A 17,512-nucleotide genomic window follows, 5' to 3' on the forward strand; every position below is an offset into this window, starting at 1 on the left:
AAATAAAAATTATTTTATTTTATATACATATACCAATGTGAGTTTACAAATAAGTACTGTTTGAAAAACATAATATCCTACTCAAATCAACTCAAGTGTCATCCCAACTACAAATATATTTGGTTTATATATTTTATATTAAGCTTTGAAAGAACTTTTAATTATTTGTTTTTTCTTTTTAATTTAGTTATATCTTATAATTTTTAATTTAAGATTTTATATTTTTTATGTTTAATTTTTGTGCTAAAATATCATACTTATCTTAATATATATGTGTGTATCAAAATGTTGTATTTTTTAATAAATTATGAAAATATAATGTTCAAAATTCATTATTAACGATTTTTTGTGTAGGCAGTGATACAACAACGAAAAATTATTAAGTTTTAAAAATTACGATTGATAATTTTTTTTTAAATTTATTAAAAGATTATAAAAATTTAAAACTCATTCATAATGATTTTTAAATGATAATAATAATAATAATAATTTAAAATAAAAAATCATTAGTAGCAATTTTTAAAAAAATAATATTTTTTAAAGTACCCAAAAAATTTGCTAGCAATTTTTAAAAATTTTCATATTTTTATAAACTTTTTCAAAACAACGTATTTTGATAATTTGTTCATTTTTTTCATATAAAAAAACAAACCCCGATTGGGTCGGGTGGGGTGTCATGGGACTATTGTAGTTAAACATTCGAAAGTGAGCTCGGCCTGTAATTCCTTGGATTGGAACAACATTGGATATATGTTTGTGACAATAAGTAAGTTAAGGCCCATTTCTTTATTTGAGTCTTTTTGTTTTCCTATAATGAGGCAATAAACTAGTTTCTAAGCTGAATTAAAGCTCTGGATCCACGAGAGAAAAAAAAAGGCTTTTTCTCAACAAAGAAACTACTGAATTAATAGCTTGTAATAATGAGTGGGCCAATGGCAATAACCTGAGCCCACATTGCAGATATGGCTTTGTCATTTCTGAAGAGAGGGCAGCAATATGACACGCTAGCCCAGTTGATGGCCTTTTTATATAAAGGGTCTTAGAGCCCATATATGACCTTATTGGGTATTTGCATTGCTTACAAACTAGAAATTAGACCTAGGTCAATAAGCCCTCGAACAATAAAATCTAATAAAGGGAGTTAGGGATGGAAGAACCTCCTCAAAACTAGAATCAAGCCCACTTTTAATCTTAAACTTAACCCATCAATAAGCATATTGATTAGTTTCTCTTAAAATATTTTGAATCTAACAAATTTAATGCTTCTAAAAAAAAATTTAATTTTCTGAATAACAAAAAAAAGATGACCACTATTTTAAATATTTACAATTAAAAAGATGACTTTCTTATTATCACTTTTAATTCAAATAATATGAATATTCTTAGTAATAACTAATTTCAACCCTCAAACAATCCCTTAGAGCTCCACTTTAAAGAAATAACAAAAATATAAGGAATTGAAGAGATCAACTATAAAGACTCTATTATGATCTCGAAAAAGATCCCTACAGTTGGCCAAACCTGAATCGTGCATAAAGGAGCATTAACATTCATAAAAACCATAGAAGAAAAAATAATATTTTAAGGCACGTGACATGTCTCGTAGGGACAATTTATTACCCAAAGAAAGAAGAAAGAAAAAATTATTTTGTTATTTTAATAAAATTTTGAATTTTATGTTGATTAAAAGTGAATATTTAATATTATCACAAACTATTAAAATATCAATTTAAAATAATTAAAAAAAACACCTAAAATCTGTCTTAGAGATTGTGTTTTTATGCAAGGATGATATAACAATCTTGAATATCCATTTTTAAATTGTATGAAAAAGTGTATTTTCATTCAAAAGTTAACTACTAAATTATCATCACGGAATATATATATTGCTAAATATAATTAAATTTTATCCAAGCACGCATCAACAATGTTTATATAATCGGGTGATTTTATATATGTGCTAAATATTTCTTAACTATATCCCACATTTAATCTATATTCCGAAAATTCACATACTCGATTTTTATTTTCCTTCAAGTTAAGTTGGAGTGGAACGAGTATCCACGAGTTTAATCTTAATTTAACTTACAGTACATTTAAATTAAATTCATTTTATGCACTGATTATCAACGTGTTTATTCAATTTTAAAACAAGACATGCTCTATAAAATTTTAACTGTTCTTATTATAATATTTCATGTTTTGGTATTGATTATTTATTTTATTTGTCTTTAACAATCGATGAAAAACTAATTTTAAAATAATAAAAATATTGATAATAAAATTAGATTTAGCAATATTTAATAAAAATAAAACAATTGTAGTATAATATTATTTTATAAAATGAAATTTTTTTATTAGTTTATACTATCTCTTAAAAAATAATTTCATTTTTTACTTATTTATCTATGTAAAAATCTTAAATAATATTAATTACTATCTTTTTAATCACATTTTAAAGTAAAATAAATATGGATATAAGATTCACTGACAAACGATATATTAAAAAATTTATAAAATGATTATAATGAAATGATTTAACTTTTATTTTATATAATTTTTAAATAAAATTAAAGTAATACAATTTAATCAACAATTTTTTTAAATATATTTAAGAATACATAATAAAAAATATATATAGTTGTTTTTTTAAAGACTATAGAATCAAATGCACTGCTACCATTAAGTTTAAAAATTCTAATCGAAGTTTTTGCTTTATATTTAACCAAAAATACCTTGTAAAGAACATGAAAGAAACTAGAAAGGCAGCAGCACAGGTGCCAGCATTTGCACAGCGAATACAGGGGTTATGGTGGTAGTTATCATAATTATCCGCTATGCAAATGTGTAATTCAGTAGGAAGTCATAGACTTGGTCATGCAGTGCGAAGATACAAATTCTTAAGTAGCCACTGGCAAAGTGCCATGCAAAGCAACCAATAAAGAGTTGATACTTTGACACAGGTTCCGTGGTGAAATCTACTTATCGGTAATAACAACAATAAATTGGTGAAGGATGTTACGATCATTACTCACTTTGCTTACATCACCGTTCAATCTCCTCTGTCTGGCCACCACCACAAAGGACACTGCTAGAAGTCTATAACAGTGTTCCTATTTCTCTGTCCCTCACATTTCATTTGCCTTGTGCGTTTACTTGTTACATTCTGAAGGGAAAGCGTGAAATTTTATTTCTTTTTTAATTCTCCTTTCTCGTCACATTAGCCTTGTTGTTTTAAAATAGATAAAAAGAAAAAGGCTTTCTCTGAAAATGTTTCTGAGGCTACCTGCCATGAACAGGAGTTTAAACAGAGAGAATCCAGATATTTTGATTATGATGATTGCAGGGAAACAGATAATGAGAGGGGTTGAGGAGGACAAAAGACATCAGAGAGAGAGAGAGCGAGGGAAAACATGGGCCCAGTTAAGCCTGCAACACAAATGAGTGCAACTGCACCAAAGAGTAATGTGTTCCCTCTTCCCATTCCATTTCTTGTTTTACTCTTTTACCTTTCCCTCTTGATTTATGGCTTTTTTTTCATTCATCTTCAGCACCCCTTTTTTGTTTTTCTTTTTCTTTTGGCCTTTAGGCAAACCTCTTTCTCCCTTTTCTTGGTTTTGTTGAGTTTCTTGTCTTTGTTTTGCAAGACCAGATAATGAGGTAACATTTTCAGCGTTTTTGTGTCAAGGATTTGACAAAGGAGAGGTGGTGCAAGAAATCTTGATGGGGTCCAAGAAAACAAAACTCATTGTTTGGGAATGGAGTGCTTGAAGAAAAAAATGCTTTTGTTCATGCAAAAGAAATCAACACTTACACACCTTTGGTGTTGGTCTTTCATTTGGTATGGTTTAGGCAAGACTGGAGTGCCATATTTTTCTTGTTTCCAAATACATAGCCTAGTTATTTTACCAATACTGTTCTTTTCCATGTTCCTTTCTTTCTTTTTATTTGTAGGTTCCTGAAGGACAACTTATCTTGGCTAGGAGATGTTAAATGTTAAGAAGATTCCTGGTTTATCATGAAGAGTCTCATATTTTAGTTGCTTCACTTGCTTTGTTGGGTGATAACTCCTTGGTAGGCTTTCACATCATTTTGGTTTGATGCTTTTCTTGAATTCATGTGTCTGTTAGTTGTCCTTCTATAACTAGTCTAGAAGCCTTCTTCAATCGATTTTCTCCTTTATTTATTTCAGCATATAATTTATTTTAAAAGGATGCTCAATTAAGTCACATGCTGCATAATTACTTATCCGTCCATTCCCTTTCTCCTTCCAAATTTTTTTTCAAGTTTACAGCGAGGATGTTTCTTGGTATGTAGGTCAATTTTCTTTTCTCTCTTCAATGACAGTGACTCTACCTGGGATCATACGGCTCTTGAAGTTAAGCTTTTTTGTAAAACCACTGCAAAATTAAGAGTCTCTTGTTACATGAAGTAATTAGTGCTTGTTACGCTGATGGAGAGTGATATGTACAAGATTTCCGGTCGAGCTTCTAATGTAATAGATGGAATTTCACAACATTCCACCTCAAACCCTCTGATTCAGTGCTACTCGGTTGACCTTAACAACCAATCCCATATCATAAATGGAATATCAATGCTTTCTGGAGAGCAAGGTGGACCTTTAAGTAACGTCCATGCTGAGGATTGCTTCACAAATTCTGCAAATATTGCTGACTCCAGTTCGTTAGTTACATCTCGAGGAAAGACTATTGTGGGAGATGCTTCAAATCCCATGGAGAACACTGAATTTCAAGACCATTTAGTTGGAGGAATGCCTATTACTCCTGCTTCACTTGCTGCAATTCTTGCCGCTAGAATTGGTCTTCAAGAAAATTTAGAGAATTCAGCAGCTTTGCCTCGTTCACTCTGCTCAATGGGGGCATTGGGACCATTTTTCAACAATTCACAAGATACTTCAAATCCTTTGCCTACAACTTTTGAGGACTGTGGTTATGATGAAGTTCCTAACAAGTGGAATGCCAACAAGTTTTCTAAAGCTCCAGAGATTGATGGAACTGGGTGTCAACCTTATTCTTCTATAGGAAACCTGGATCCAGGTGGATGGGCATCATCAAATGTTGCAAACATAATCAATCATTCTTACCATTCCTCGAACTTCAGTAATGAACTTTCTCTAAGCCTTGCAACATCTACAACCCCAGGACAGTGCTCAGAGGTCAGTTGCTCTGATGTGACACCATGCATGAATGGAACCGTGTCAGGCTTGGAGCAAGCCTCCTGTAGCAGTAGTAGGGAATTTTCTATGAGTTTGAGTGGTAATAAATATGTGCAGTTTTCACCCGAAGTTCTGGGATCAAGATATCTTGCTGGTATTCAAGAGATACTTGCTCAAATTGCAAGATATTCATTTGAAAATCTGGAACAAATAAATTATGGTAGTAGAGCAGGTGGAAGTAAGTCAACTTTAACCTTCCCACCCAATGGGAAAATATTGACAAATCACAAAGCAAACTCTATGCATGAAGCTCATGCTGAATCTCCATTGCAAAGGCATGCTGCTGAATCAAAGAAAGCCCAGCTGCTGACACTTCTACAACTGGTATTATGCTGCATTTTATATTAATTCCTCATTGTGTCAATCATGTTAACTTTACATTTCACTTTTCCGTATTGAAATTCATCGATGGAAAATACTAAATTAATTGCTACAATTTATTTAGAATAATGATTTGAAAAATGGAAAAGTGGAAAAATTTAACAATAGAACATAAAAGTTTTCATCATAAAGTCTTGTCATGCTATTGGTAATATTCTCTTTATTCAGGTGGACAATCGATACAGCCAGTGTTTGGATGAGATACACACCGTTGTATCGGCATTCCATGCTGCTACTGAGCTGGATTCGCAAATACATGCACACTTTGCCCTTCAAACGATCTCTATCCTTTATAAGGACTTACGAGAGAGGATTAGCAATTATATTCTTGCCATGGGATCAAACTTCAACGACTTGTGCTCAGAAGAGAAGGAATGGTCTGTTGAAACTTCATTCCTTCAAAAGCAATGGCCACTCCAGCACTTGAAAAGAAAAGATCATCAACTATGGAGGCCCCAAAGAGGCTTACCAGAAAGATCAGTTTCAGTTCTAAGGGCTTGGATGTTTCAGAATTTCCTCCATCCGTAAGTTTCTAGCTTTGAACATACTTCTTTCTTGGGCTGGCTTTGAAGTATCATCATGGGAATGTACATACATAAGTAGTGAATTTAAGATATAGACGTAATTTTTTATTATTGTTTGATGGATTTAAGGTATCCTAAAGATGCAGAGAAGCATTTGCTTGCAGTAAAAAGTGGGTTGACCAGAAGCCAGGTATTACCTACTGTTGTTACATCCTGGCTAGTTGTTTTTTACTTTGTTTGAAGAGAAACCGTTTGATATGCTTGTTTGGTTGTCTTGAACTGTATTTATGAGCAGGTATCCAATTGGTTTATAAATGCTCGTGTTCGGCTGTGGAAACCTATGATTGAAGAGATGTATGCTGAAATGAATAAAAGAAAGGCTTGTCGAAATGAAGAAGGAATGCAGAGCAATCACGGTAACAGGATAGGCATGAGTAGTAATCAAAGGTTTAATGTCAATTAAAGGTGAACAAATTCGCTTAACAATATCATGGAGCTTTTTGTATTTTTATGTGGAAAACACAGCACAACTGGAACCAGAAACTGTGCATGATGCTTTGCATAGTTGGGTTATATTATAATGAGGACGTCCATGACTTACGTTAAAAAAAGAGAGTAAATAACACGAAATTTATTTGACTGTCCATACTACTTATTTTGTTGATTTTCTTTCGCACTGCACTCGTAGAAAATTTAGCGAAGTTACGATTCGTGAAAACTGCCGGTTAAATCATTTATGAAAAGAACAGATCAATTCCTAAGAAGATGATGGCATCATGGGTAAAGAGGCGGACTTATGTTATAGTAAAATAAAGTGATAAAGCTATATTTTAACAAGATCTGAGGCCAGATAAAGTAACGGGGTGACACCAACGGTCATGCATGAGGCTTGGGGATTTTTGCAAGAAATAATAGCAAGTTCATCAGTGGAGTAAACAGAGAGTACATATTCTTTCCATTATAATCTGTTTCAGGAATTTCATAACAAATAAATGTAACTAATTAACAGAAAAAGATGCCTGACAGCATGAAAACAGTAGCTTTACAGTTGTGACAAGCACTTTCATTTATTTATTTATTTGTCCAAAAACAACAATTTCGAAACTTCCCCAACTATTCAGACCCGCAAACTAAAATCTATGATTACAAATGAAAGAATGACTATAACTGCTTTCAACGAAACTCTTCCCTTTTCTTTCCTCCTCTCCGTATCTACAAGATTATGACATCCCCCTTCCTTCATCAGATTTCTGAAAAAACAGAATAATTATAAACTTGTTCTTCAACAATCCAATCAGAAAGAGCAGCAACCTTCATTCACGCACAACTAAATTTCCACGGAAATTCGTGTTTTTATTGGTTTTAATTTCAAACCCATACTCTCTGGTGAGTAGAGCTCTGGGGAAATGCAAGATGGACTCAAGGGACTTCTTGGGCTGACGCTTGGCTTAGACGGCCTGTACAAGCCATATCCCATGAGAAAGTACTCCATTGGTATCAACATAGCTTGAGGCTGCTCCTCTGTTACCATTGACCCACACGCTTGAACCTGTAGCTACGCCAACAATAGCCTATTAAATCTAGCTCAATTATAATTCATACAAACACATTCTTATCACATATTAATTTGACCTGAACAATTGTTAATTACGCACCTCGACTAAGGCACTGAATCGTCTATCTAACTTAGATGCCATATGGAGAGCCTCACAGTGAAAAGGAGACATATCCCCAACAAAAATTAGAGAACGACACTGTAATTTTCTCAATCCTTCACTTATGTCAGATCTCCTGCAAAATCCCAAGACAAAGTTAATGTCATGTGTATGTAAGCTATGTGCATATTGCGGTTTCACAATATGTCGTATTAAAGCATCAGCATATCCATTTGTACATAAAAAGTGGCAAATAAAGAGCCCCGAGTGCATGTATAATTAAATTCTGATTGACGTTGAAACTAGCAATTATCTTTTTTGGATACATAGATCACACGGATGTTTGAACTTATGACTTCCTCAAACATACCCCAAATTCACGGCTAGCCCCACTCTTATTTGGCTTCTAGCAGTAATTGATATAAGGCAGAAAAAAACTACACTCCTAAGCCCCCCCCCCCCCCCCCCAACAAAATTCCAAAGATATACATATTATTGGCAATCACTTTTAAATTGGAAGAAACCCACTATTTTGAAGTGTGATCTTACCCATTAATTGCTTCAAGGAACCGCCACACATTCAAACTCTGCCTCTCATCCAATGACTGTCACGAAATATTTAGAAGAGAGTAAGACAATTGTTCAGTTTCAGACCACCAACAAGCAGCTATAACACAGTCCCCACATAGAAAAATAAATTAAATTGGACCAACCCTTTGGCATGCTTGAACTATATCGGAATCTGGCAAATTAGCACTCCCTCGAACATCCTATCACCACCAATAAAATTGAACAACTCAACCACGCTGAAGGAAGTAGGGAAAAATTTTTCTTTTGGAAGAATAGGCATACCTTGCCAAAGTATCGCTTTAGCAATATTTCTTTTACCACCCCGCACATACCATAAAAGTAGAGTAAATTTGACACGACCTGCAATTATTACAAAGTTTTCAGCAAAAGGCGATATTTACTTTCACAAGGAGACAAAACCATTTTTATGTTTTAGAAAAAGAACCTTGTTGTACAACCATTCAGTCCAAGATGGTGCTTTGCATAGAGGAGAAACAAGTATCAAACCAACAACACGGTGTCTATATTTCATCTGTTGTCATAAATGAGAAAGATCTGTAAGATCCCATGATTTGAAACTCGGTCATTTAAAAATTGGAAAAAATAGAGGGGAAGAGCGTATGAAAGACTCACAGCAAACAAGGTAAGAATGTAAGCCCCAGCAGTTACTCCCATACACATGACTGCACTAAGACTGCAAAGATAGAGGAGAAGGATGTTAGATTGCCTTCTCAAGATCGAGAACAGATGACATCAGCTTCTAGCTTCAATTGCACAAGTTACAAACCCATTACATTCAATGCACAACAGAAGGAACTCAGTTGAAAATATTGTAAATTAAAGCCAAATGGAAATTGATCTAACATTACTGTCTTAATGCTACTAGTATTTCTGGATGAGAAGAGTGGAGGGAAAGGATAGACAAAGGGGTGTCATTCCCCTAAAAGTTGGGAGTTCAAAAAATTATAAAGAGGGTGGGACTCTCACTTTACAATCCCTCCAAAATGGAGATAAAGATTGGAAACGGCTTAGCTTGTATTTTAGAAACTTATCCTTCGTTATTTCACTTCATAAACTTAGTTATTTGAAAAAGTTTTAAGTTTATAAAGTGAAATTTTGGACTCTCAACCTTCTACCATCTCATTTTCTCTGTCGTTAGTTAAGTCTCCAACGCCCAAACATGGAAGGAAACTGTTTTCCATTCCATATCTTCCCTTTCCATTTGAATCCTCTCCATTATTACCAAAACTTTCTACCATAGCCTACATAGAAAGAGATTGATAAGTAAGCAAAAATATGCTCACCCAAAAAAGTTAAGAACATCAGCAATTTGATCGGCTAAATCATCAGCTGAAAGAATTGGATCATCTGGATCAATCGCAGCAGCTCCCAACTGCAATAAGCAATGATATAGCACAAAATGATTAAGAAACCACCAAAATTATAACAACTCAACAACAGTAATATTTACAAATGAGGAGAGATAAGTATCAAGTGACAGCATATTACAGCTTCAAGACATAAAGTTAGAGACCTCATGCCCTGGGGGACTGATGTGATATATGCAGAAACTGTGAAGCAGCAGTGAACAGGCTTCTGGACAAAATAATAACCCCTGAAAGCATGAGACATCTGATGAAACCACATGCATGAAAACAAATGGTTAGATCGTTGGTTTGTCAACAAAATAAATAATGTTAACAAAGTCACAAACATCATTTTTTATTTTGACATTCTCTGCATAGAAACTTTTAAGAGAAAAACCAGTAGAACCATAATTTAATTACCCATAACTACAATATTTTCAAAACTAGTATTGAATCTACTTAAATGTAATAAGATGGCATTTTCAACATGATGATTAAAGCAAATAAATAAAAGCCAAGTATTTTTTAGTTAAAAAAATGTAAAGTTTTGACTTTTGAGAGGAATAAGGGAAGAAACCAATAAGCATAGGAGATTTATATAAAAGGGAGAATACTAACAGTGAAAATATTTTTTCCATTGTAAATCAATTAAAATGCATGGTAGGTATAACTTTTATATTAATTATCACAAAAGTCATAGATTTTTGCTTCGGATGATAGTGTAAAAAATTATTACATAGTTAGTCCATTTCACCTAAATTCTTAATACAAAATAAAGCATCCATTATAATCAAAACACAAAATCCTATAATAATTGCTTTTTTGAATAAAGTGTATTAAAATAACCTAAATAATGCCCTCAGGCCTCATGACAGTGCTTAGGTAGACCCATAAGGTAAAATCCATTTCCATTTACTTACAATTTAAAGCCAAATCAGGGTAAGTGATAAGAGCTGGCTTGTCCTGGTCTCCATACACAGCAACTGAGACACAACCATAACGAGTTTTCACAAGATGCTCCTGCAAAAATATCACAGTAGCACGTTAATCAGAAACAGCACATAAAGTTAACCACAACAGACAAGCAAATCACACGTGAATTTGATAAACTAAACCATCTCCTTCGTGTTTACGTAACAAGAAAAAGGAGCGAAGGTAACCAACAATAGAAGTCACATGCGAAGAAGCAAGCCAAACAAAAAGTGCAATTCAATCAAGGCGGATACTGCATGTGAAAAGGTTCATAAATTAATCTGCACCTGCCCGAATCTTACCAGTGATTTAAAGTAAGACAAAAAAAAAGTTCAAAACCAAATCCTGAAATTCCATTTGTTTAATCCGTTGAATATATGATAACATAATAACTAAAATGTGTTCACTAACTTGAAAGGTTTTACGTATTTAGAATCGTATAATTAATAACCAAAATTTATCTGGCAACTTTGCAGTTGGAGCAGGCACGGTGAGGTCAAACCACGAACTAAAGTAGGCGTATAATACTATTCTTACATTACAGAATTCAGAAAGATTCTCGAAAAACCACGAACTAGACTCGCATTGCACTAAACTCGAGGATCAAACGGAAACGAACAGTGTCGTTTTTGCTTAACAAGGCAAGGAGGAATTGAGTTCAACGGCGCGGGTATATGAAGGCAATAATAAATTGAAGAGGAAAAATAAGTGAATAGACGATATTAACAACGAGAATGATAAACGGAACAGAAAGAAAGGTTGTAAAAGGAAAGGGAATAGTTGTTTGTAATTGTGGTTGAACAGAATGCAGTTAGCAGTACCTCGGGTGGAGGAGAGAAGGGTTCCATGTCCACCGACACTGAATCCGCCATTTCAGTCACTATTCTGAATTGCGTTAGCACAATGGCACTCGCATTCCATTCCTATGCTTTTATGATTACTTAAGTATGTGTCAATTTCTCTCTCTCTGTTCTGTGTTTGACTCACACGAGTCACCGACGCTCAACCCCCGTGCCACCTTAATTGAGGCCTCCCGACAACAGCGCTCCGCATTAACACTTCCTTTCTTAACCTCACACTCTGGTTTACTTAACCATAGTTCCCTAGGCCGACACTTTTTCCTTCACATTTTTCTCACCCCCTTTTTTTTAAATATAATAACACATTTCCTAACTTTTAAACACTGCCTAATAAATTGTTTTTAATATTAATTTATGTTAGAACATGCTAAAAATTATACAAATAATAATTTTTTATATTTTCTATATAATAATAATACTAGCGTTTTTTAAATTGTCTCTGTTCCTGTCGACAAGGACCCGCTTCTTTAGTTTTTTATATAATAATAATACTAGCCTTTAAATTATATTTTCTCTCTATTAAAAATATCTAGTAAATATTGTGCATTGAATTTATATATTTTTAACAAAAAGAATAAATATTTCTATACTCCCACATGTTTAATAAGGTTTGCTTTTATTTTGAATTTTTTATTTTAAAATGATTTTAAAATATTTTATAATATTAATTTTAAATATTGTTAATGTAAAAAAATTTGCACCATTAGTTAACTAAATTGGTAGATTTAATCTTTAAATTAATCGTTAAAATTTTTTTATATAACAATTTATGATTAAACGATAATATAAAAAATTATAATTTTATTATGTTTAATTAAAATTAAGTATTACTTTAACTATATAAAAAACATAAAATTGTGTCTCGCGTGATGGGAAAACCAAAAACTTATAATCACGTGAGAAGAAAAATACGCATAAAAAATTACATTGCACTAAAAAATAAATAGACAGGTTATTAGGAGTGGGAAAAAGAGCTAAAGCATTTTTTTTATTAGCAACATCTAAAATTGATTTATGTCTTTTTAAAAATTTACAATTTTTTAGTATTAAAATGTTCTTAATGTTTTAGAAACTTTAAAAACATTCAAAAATATTTATTTTATAAATTTGCAAATTTTAAGTTTTTGTTCTCCTTTTTCATCGTAGCTTTCATTCTCAAGGGAATCCGACTGAGAGATGGGATCGTCGTGATTCGTGAAGAACCACAAATAACAAATTAGTAGTATCATTTGTTGTCGCCAGTGCATATGGAGCCCAAGAATAATACAAGCTATGTCATTCAAGTTTGAGATACAAGTGTGTTTAAGTTAATTGAAAGTTTATTTTATTGATTATAAAATTTATTCAACTAAATTATCTCCATTAGGTAAATCTGTCTCAACTCCTTAAAAAGATATTTTTCAAAGTGAAATATTTCAATACATTACTCGAGATATATAAATAAATCATCGCAATTACAGTTTATGTTATTGTTTTTAACAAATATTAAATAAGATACATTTTATATACGTAAAAAACACATCACTCAAATGTGGGTTATTTATGCTAATAAGAATAAAATTTATTAGGTTTTATCATAGTCAAATTTTTAAACACGTTATACGCAATTGAATAGCAGTATTATCACATCAAACAACGTGCATTTTGTTTAAATTTTATTAACATTTGTTTTTAAGATTAAAGTTAAGCATTAAAAACCATATTTTTTATTAAAATATTTATTACATTAAAAATATTAAAGTATAGTAAGTACTTTATTTGTGTAAACAAATATTTACTATTTTAAAATACTTAAATTCAAACTTAAACGCTAAAAGTAATAAAAAAAATTGTTTATCTTTATGACTGACTACATTGTCCATTTTTATTTATTTTTTGCTGAGCGACTACATTGTCCATTTTGTTTAGTTGAAAACGAGCATACATTATAGGGCCCATTTTTATTTGAATGTACATTTAATTCCTAAGAAATTTTGGAATTTGGAAAGATATTGGATACGATTATATTATTATTTGTAATTAATCAAAGACACAGACTCAGGTTAGGTATCTACTCTAGTCCCTAGCAACCACAGCACCCAAGATGAAACATCGTGATTGTGTGGTTATACGATGAAATAACACTATCAGTTATAGGTATAATTAATTGTTTACTAAATTAATAACATTAAAATATATATATTTAAGGTGTGGTCAGAAATACAAAATAAAAACTAATAAATAATCATTTTCTATTAAAATTATAATATTTAATGTTATTGCTAAATTAAACTTTGTGATATTTTATATTTTATACATTTTAATGAAAATATCAATACTAAAAACTATAACATAACTTTGACGTAACATTGATTTATATGAAATAGCTTATCAATGTTTTGGCTTATCTTTATTTTTATTAAATAATTAATAAAATATAATATAACATTAATTTATATGAATTGATAGGTTAAAAAGACCAAAAAAATATTTAATTGAAAAACGGCTTCAATTGGAGTGTTGGGGTTTATATTATGAATAAATTGTTAAAATCATATTATTAAAAAATATGTTGTCCCTTTTTTTTTTCTTCTAAAAACATTGTTTGCGATAGTTCAATTAACAACCAATCAGAAAATAAATAACTATTACTATAAATTGTTGTCATAAGCAACAACTGAGTAACAACGTAAAAACAAAAAACATTTTAAGTGTAATTTCGCTTTAACAAGATTGAATATTTCCTTCTTCAAGCAAAAATGACGTCATAAAACGTTATTTTTCATGTTATACATACACGCACTAAATTGACACATATGTTGTTAGTGAAAAAATAAAATATAGAATATATATTTTAAGGCATCATTCTTTTCTATTTTTGTTTTTTAAATATCTTATCTTAATAAATGATTTAGAACGAGGAACGTTTTTAAACCAAACAATTATGTCCGCATTACAGCCACAAATTTAAAACTATAAACATCTTATAATTTAATGAGATCAAAAACTTAAACGAGACGACCTTTTAACAAAATTTTGCTGACAGTTATTGTTTTTATTCTAAAAGGATATATCTACCTATAAAATGAAGAAAACGTTCACTCACTCCGGAAGAAACAAGTTTACGGAAATTTGGAAACTAATAATATGTTTCTTTATGTCTCTCATTCTTTCTACTCAAATAATTATTTATACATGCACAGTTATTTATTTAAAATAAATAAATAAATTTTGCACATGGAAAATATAAATAATTAATTTTTTTATTTTAAAATTTTATTTAATACAAAAATAGTAATAATTAATAGTTATAATATTTATATTTTAAAATTTATAAATGTTATTAAATTTTAAAATATTTATATGATATAATTTTTAACTAGATATTTAATTAAAATTAAATTTAATATAAGGATACTTATTCAGTGTAAATAGAAATATCAGTATTATTAATGCACGTTCTCTTATAATTTTGAATATATTTAAATGTAATTCTTAATGATGTATTTATATTTAATTTTTTTTAAATTAGCGTCCTAACTCCTAAGTGCATTAAGTACAATTTTTTTTAAAAATATTATACTTTTATACTTTAGACAATAAAATTATAATACTTTTTAAAAATACACTATCATTGCGTATGAAGAATATTTTTGCTAGGAGAAATTCAAGTAATTTACGTGATTTTTTTTTTAATCTCAAGAGAATAATTTTTATACACAAAAAAAGGAACACCCATTTTAATATTTTAGAAAATTCTAATAAGTGTTTTTAGGATATTATTTAAATATTAAAATACATTTTTTATTAAAAATGCAAAAATACTCACTTTCATAATTTTAATATGCTTTTTAATAATTTTTTTATAACTAAGTGTCTTAGAGTTATAGATTGATAAAGTCAAAACTTTTAATATACATTTAAGTATATATATTTTTTTAAATTATTAATCAGGGTCCATTAATTAACAAATTTTTAGAACTGATATCATTAAAAGTGCTTTAAAATAATAAAAAGTCCCAGTGGAATCGCTCAAAATCAGCACGGTGGCGATCTCAGAGTAGGCAGATCCAGGTTGCAGATTTCAACAAGCTGTTACCTGTGACTTTTGTGAACATTTATTAAAACCCAATCCCGATGGGCGAATACTCTTTTGTGGAAACTGAGCAACTTCACACGCCGGTAGTTAAAGCCTTAAAGGTAAAGGGTAAACAATTAATAATCATAAATTTTTATTAAAAAATATTTATTATATTTTATAATTTTAATATAATAATTTTATATTTTTTTTATAATTTTTATTTATTTATAAATACTTAAAATTAATTAAGAGTTAAAAATAAATAGTTAATAATAGTAAAATTTTATTAAAAAAATATTTATTATATTTTTATGACTTCAATATAATAATTGTGTATTTTTTTATAAATTTTTTTTATTTATGGATGCTTAAATTTAAAGTTAAGATTAACAAAATATATTTTTAAAATATTGTTAATTTTAATCTTAAATTTCAGTATTTAAAAGTAGTTTTTATTCTTTATTTGACATTTAAGTTTTGTTCGAAATCTGAAGTCTAGCAGCAGTGTTTCGATACGGAGAGACTCTTGAGCGGTGAGAGTGTTTATTTAAAACAAACGAAGTTTTTCTTCTCCTGTGTAAGTATTTACATTGCTTTTTAGAAGGAGTTTTTATCATTGTCTTTACGTGAGTGATTGAGCAAGAAATGCATAACAATTAGTTTGATTTTAACGACAAACTTTAGACATGCAAACAAGTATTGCAGAGCATTGAGCTTCTTCAATATGTGTGGTCTGGAATGATCGGCGTATAGTTAGTAAAATGATCAGTACGGAAGAAATCTAAAGCTACTATGACTTTTATTTACATTTTTATTGTTTTACTGGCTACGTGCACAATACTTAATGTACACATGATCAGTGTATAGTTAGTAAAATGAGATATTTGACTCGTTCATCGATTGAGAGTAATAAGTTTAAAGAATTGGATAAAATGCTTAATTTTTAACTCGCATAAAATTTAATCAAAATTATTCGAACGTGATTAAAAATATCAAAATTTAAAGTTTTAATCTTATACTTTATTGAAGGAATTTGAATTAATTCAATTAGAAAAATCCACTGCACATTTTATTGATTTTTCCTTTGTTTTTCTGGACGTGGAATTCTTGTAGATTACAAGACCTTCCAAGGAGCACCTAGTGATAAGTTTGCCTCGTGAGTGATAGATTTTCACAGCTTAATGAATTTTAACATTTTTATGATTATATATATATATATATATATATAATAAATTAGTCACGGAATAATAATTATATTTTTCTTTAAAAGCACTAAAACTGATAAAAAAAGGAAAAAGGACATATATAATAATAATAGTAATAATAATAATAATATAAATAGTTTTGAGAAAGAAAACAAAGTAAAAAAATACGTCTTAGATTTACAATGGCGCTTTAAAAAAATATAATACAAAAAAGTTAATAAATGATTGAGTTTTAAGATAAACAAATGATTAATTTTTTTCATTAGAAGTTTAATTCTAACCTAATTTACAAATTTGGTTATTTATAAAATAAAATAAAATTTAAGGATAAATTGGAATAATATATAAAGTTTAAGATGTGTATTTGTAAGACCAGTGAAGTTCAATAATTAATTGAATTTTTTAAGGTATCTAATTACAAAAAAGATAAAATTTAAAACATCTATTTACCCAGAAGATAAAAATTAAGGTAGTTAAATATTTTTTTATTTTCATTGTTTATATTGTTATAATATTATAATAGCATTAAATTTAATTCCATATTTAATATTCTTTTATATCAAGATGTATACACAAAATATTGATACTTCATTTTAATTCTTATATAAAAAATCTATATATTTTAATTCTTAAACCTGATATATTATTATTATTATTTTCATTCTTCTGTAATTTTTTTTTT

At 29.9% G+C, this 17,512-nt stretch overlaps 2 protein-coding genes across 5 annotated transcripts; one reads left to right on the plus strand and one right to left on the minus strand.

The window, feature by feature from the left end:
• Positions 1 to 4,453: 4,453 nt before the first annotated feature.
• On the plus strand, positions 4,454 to 6,879 carry LOC113866248 (homeobox protein ATH1-like). The gene is made up of 4 exons (XM_027501128.1): positions 4,454 to 5,560; positions 5,786 to 6,141; positions 6,271 to 6,331; positions 6,437 to 6,879. Exons 1-4 carry the CDS (start codon positions 4,454 to 4,456, stop codon positions 6,602 to 6,604), a joined length of 1,692 nt encoding a protein of 563 aa, XP_027356929.1. The 3' UTR covers positions 6,605 to 6,879.
• A 198-nt stretch (positions 6,880 to 7,077) lies between these two features.
• LOC113864720 (protein NDL2-like) lies at positions 7,078 to 11,667 on the minus strand. Of its 4 annotated transcripts, none has more exons than XM_027498765.1 (11): positions 11,527 to 11,667; positions 10,654 to 10,753; positions 9,901 to 9,998; positions 9,671 to 9,759; positions 9,000 to 9,060; positions 8,812 to 8,898; positions 8,649 to 8,726; positions 8,510 to 8,566; positions 8,346 to 8,401; positions 7,797 to 7,932; positions 7,078 to 7,690 (listed from the first exon to the last, which is right to left on the minus strand). In XM_027498765.1, exons 1-11 carry the CDS (start codon positions 11,575 to 11,577, stop codon positions 7,469 to 7,471), a joined length of 1,035 nt encoding a protein of 344 aa, XP_027354566.1. In that variant the 5' UTR covers positions 11,578 to 11,667; the 3' UTR covers positions 7,078 to 7,468. The 4 variants fall into 4 exon arrangements, with proteins under 4 accessions (XP_027354566.1, XP_027354568.1, XP_027354569.1 ...); XM_027498767.1 differs by having other exon boundaries at positions 7,145 to 7,690; positions 9,876 to 9,998; positions 11,527 to 11,566; XM_027498768.1 differs by lacking the exon at positions 11,527 to 11,667 and adding an exon at positions 11,243 to 11,484 and having other exon boundaries at positions 7,145 to 7,690; positions 9,876 to 9,998.
• Positions 11,668 to 17,512: the final 5,845 nt, after the last annotated feature.

Source organism: Abrus precatorius, unplaced genomic scaffold (assembly GCF_003935025.1).
Source record: "Abrus precatorius isolate BTA unplaced genomic scaffold, Abrus_2018 Scaffold4, whole genome shotgun sequence".
Lineage (NCBI taxonomy): Eukaryota > Viridiplantae > Streptophyta > Magnoliopsida > Fabales > Fabaceae > Abrus > Abrus precatorius.

Coding starts and splice junctions, on each gene's coding strand:
- LOC113866248 (XM_027501128.1), top strand. CDS start 4,454: ATGGAGAGTGATATGTACAAGATTTCCGGTCGAGCTTCTAATGTAATA. Junction 5,561..5,785: donor TGCTGACACTTCTACAACTG/GTATTATGCTGC, acceptor CTCTTTATTCAG/GTGGACAATCGATACAGCCA. Junction 6,142..6,270: donor TTTCAGAATTTCCTCCATCC/GTAAGTTTCTAG, acceptor GATGGATTTAAG/GTATCCTAAAGATGCAGAGA.
- LOC113864720 (XM_027498765.1), bottom strand. CDS start 11,577: ATGGCGGATTCAGTGTCGGTGGACATGGAACCCTTCTCTCCTCCACCC. Junction 9,061..9,670: donor GATGTTCTTAACTTTTTTGG/GTGAGCATATTT, acceptor CTATCTTTGCAG/TCTTAGTGCAGTCATGTGTA. Junction 7,691..7,796: donor GATTCAGTGCCTTAGTCGAG/GTGCGTAATTAA, acceptor GCGTAGCTACAG/GTTCAAGCGTGTGGGTCAAT.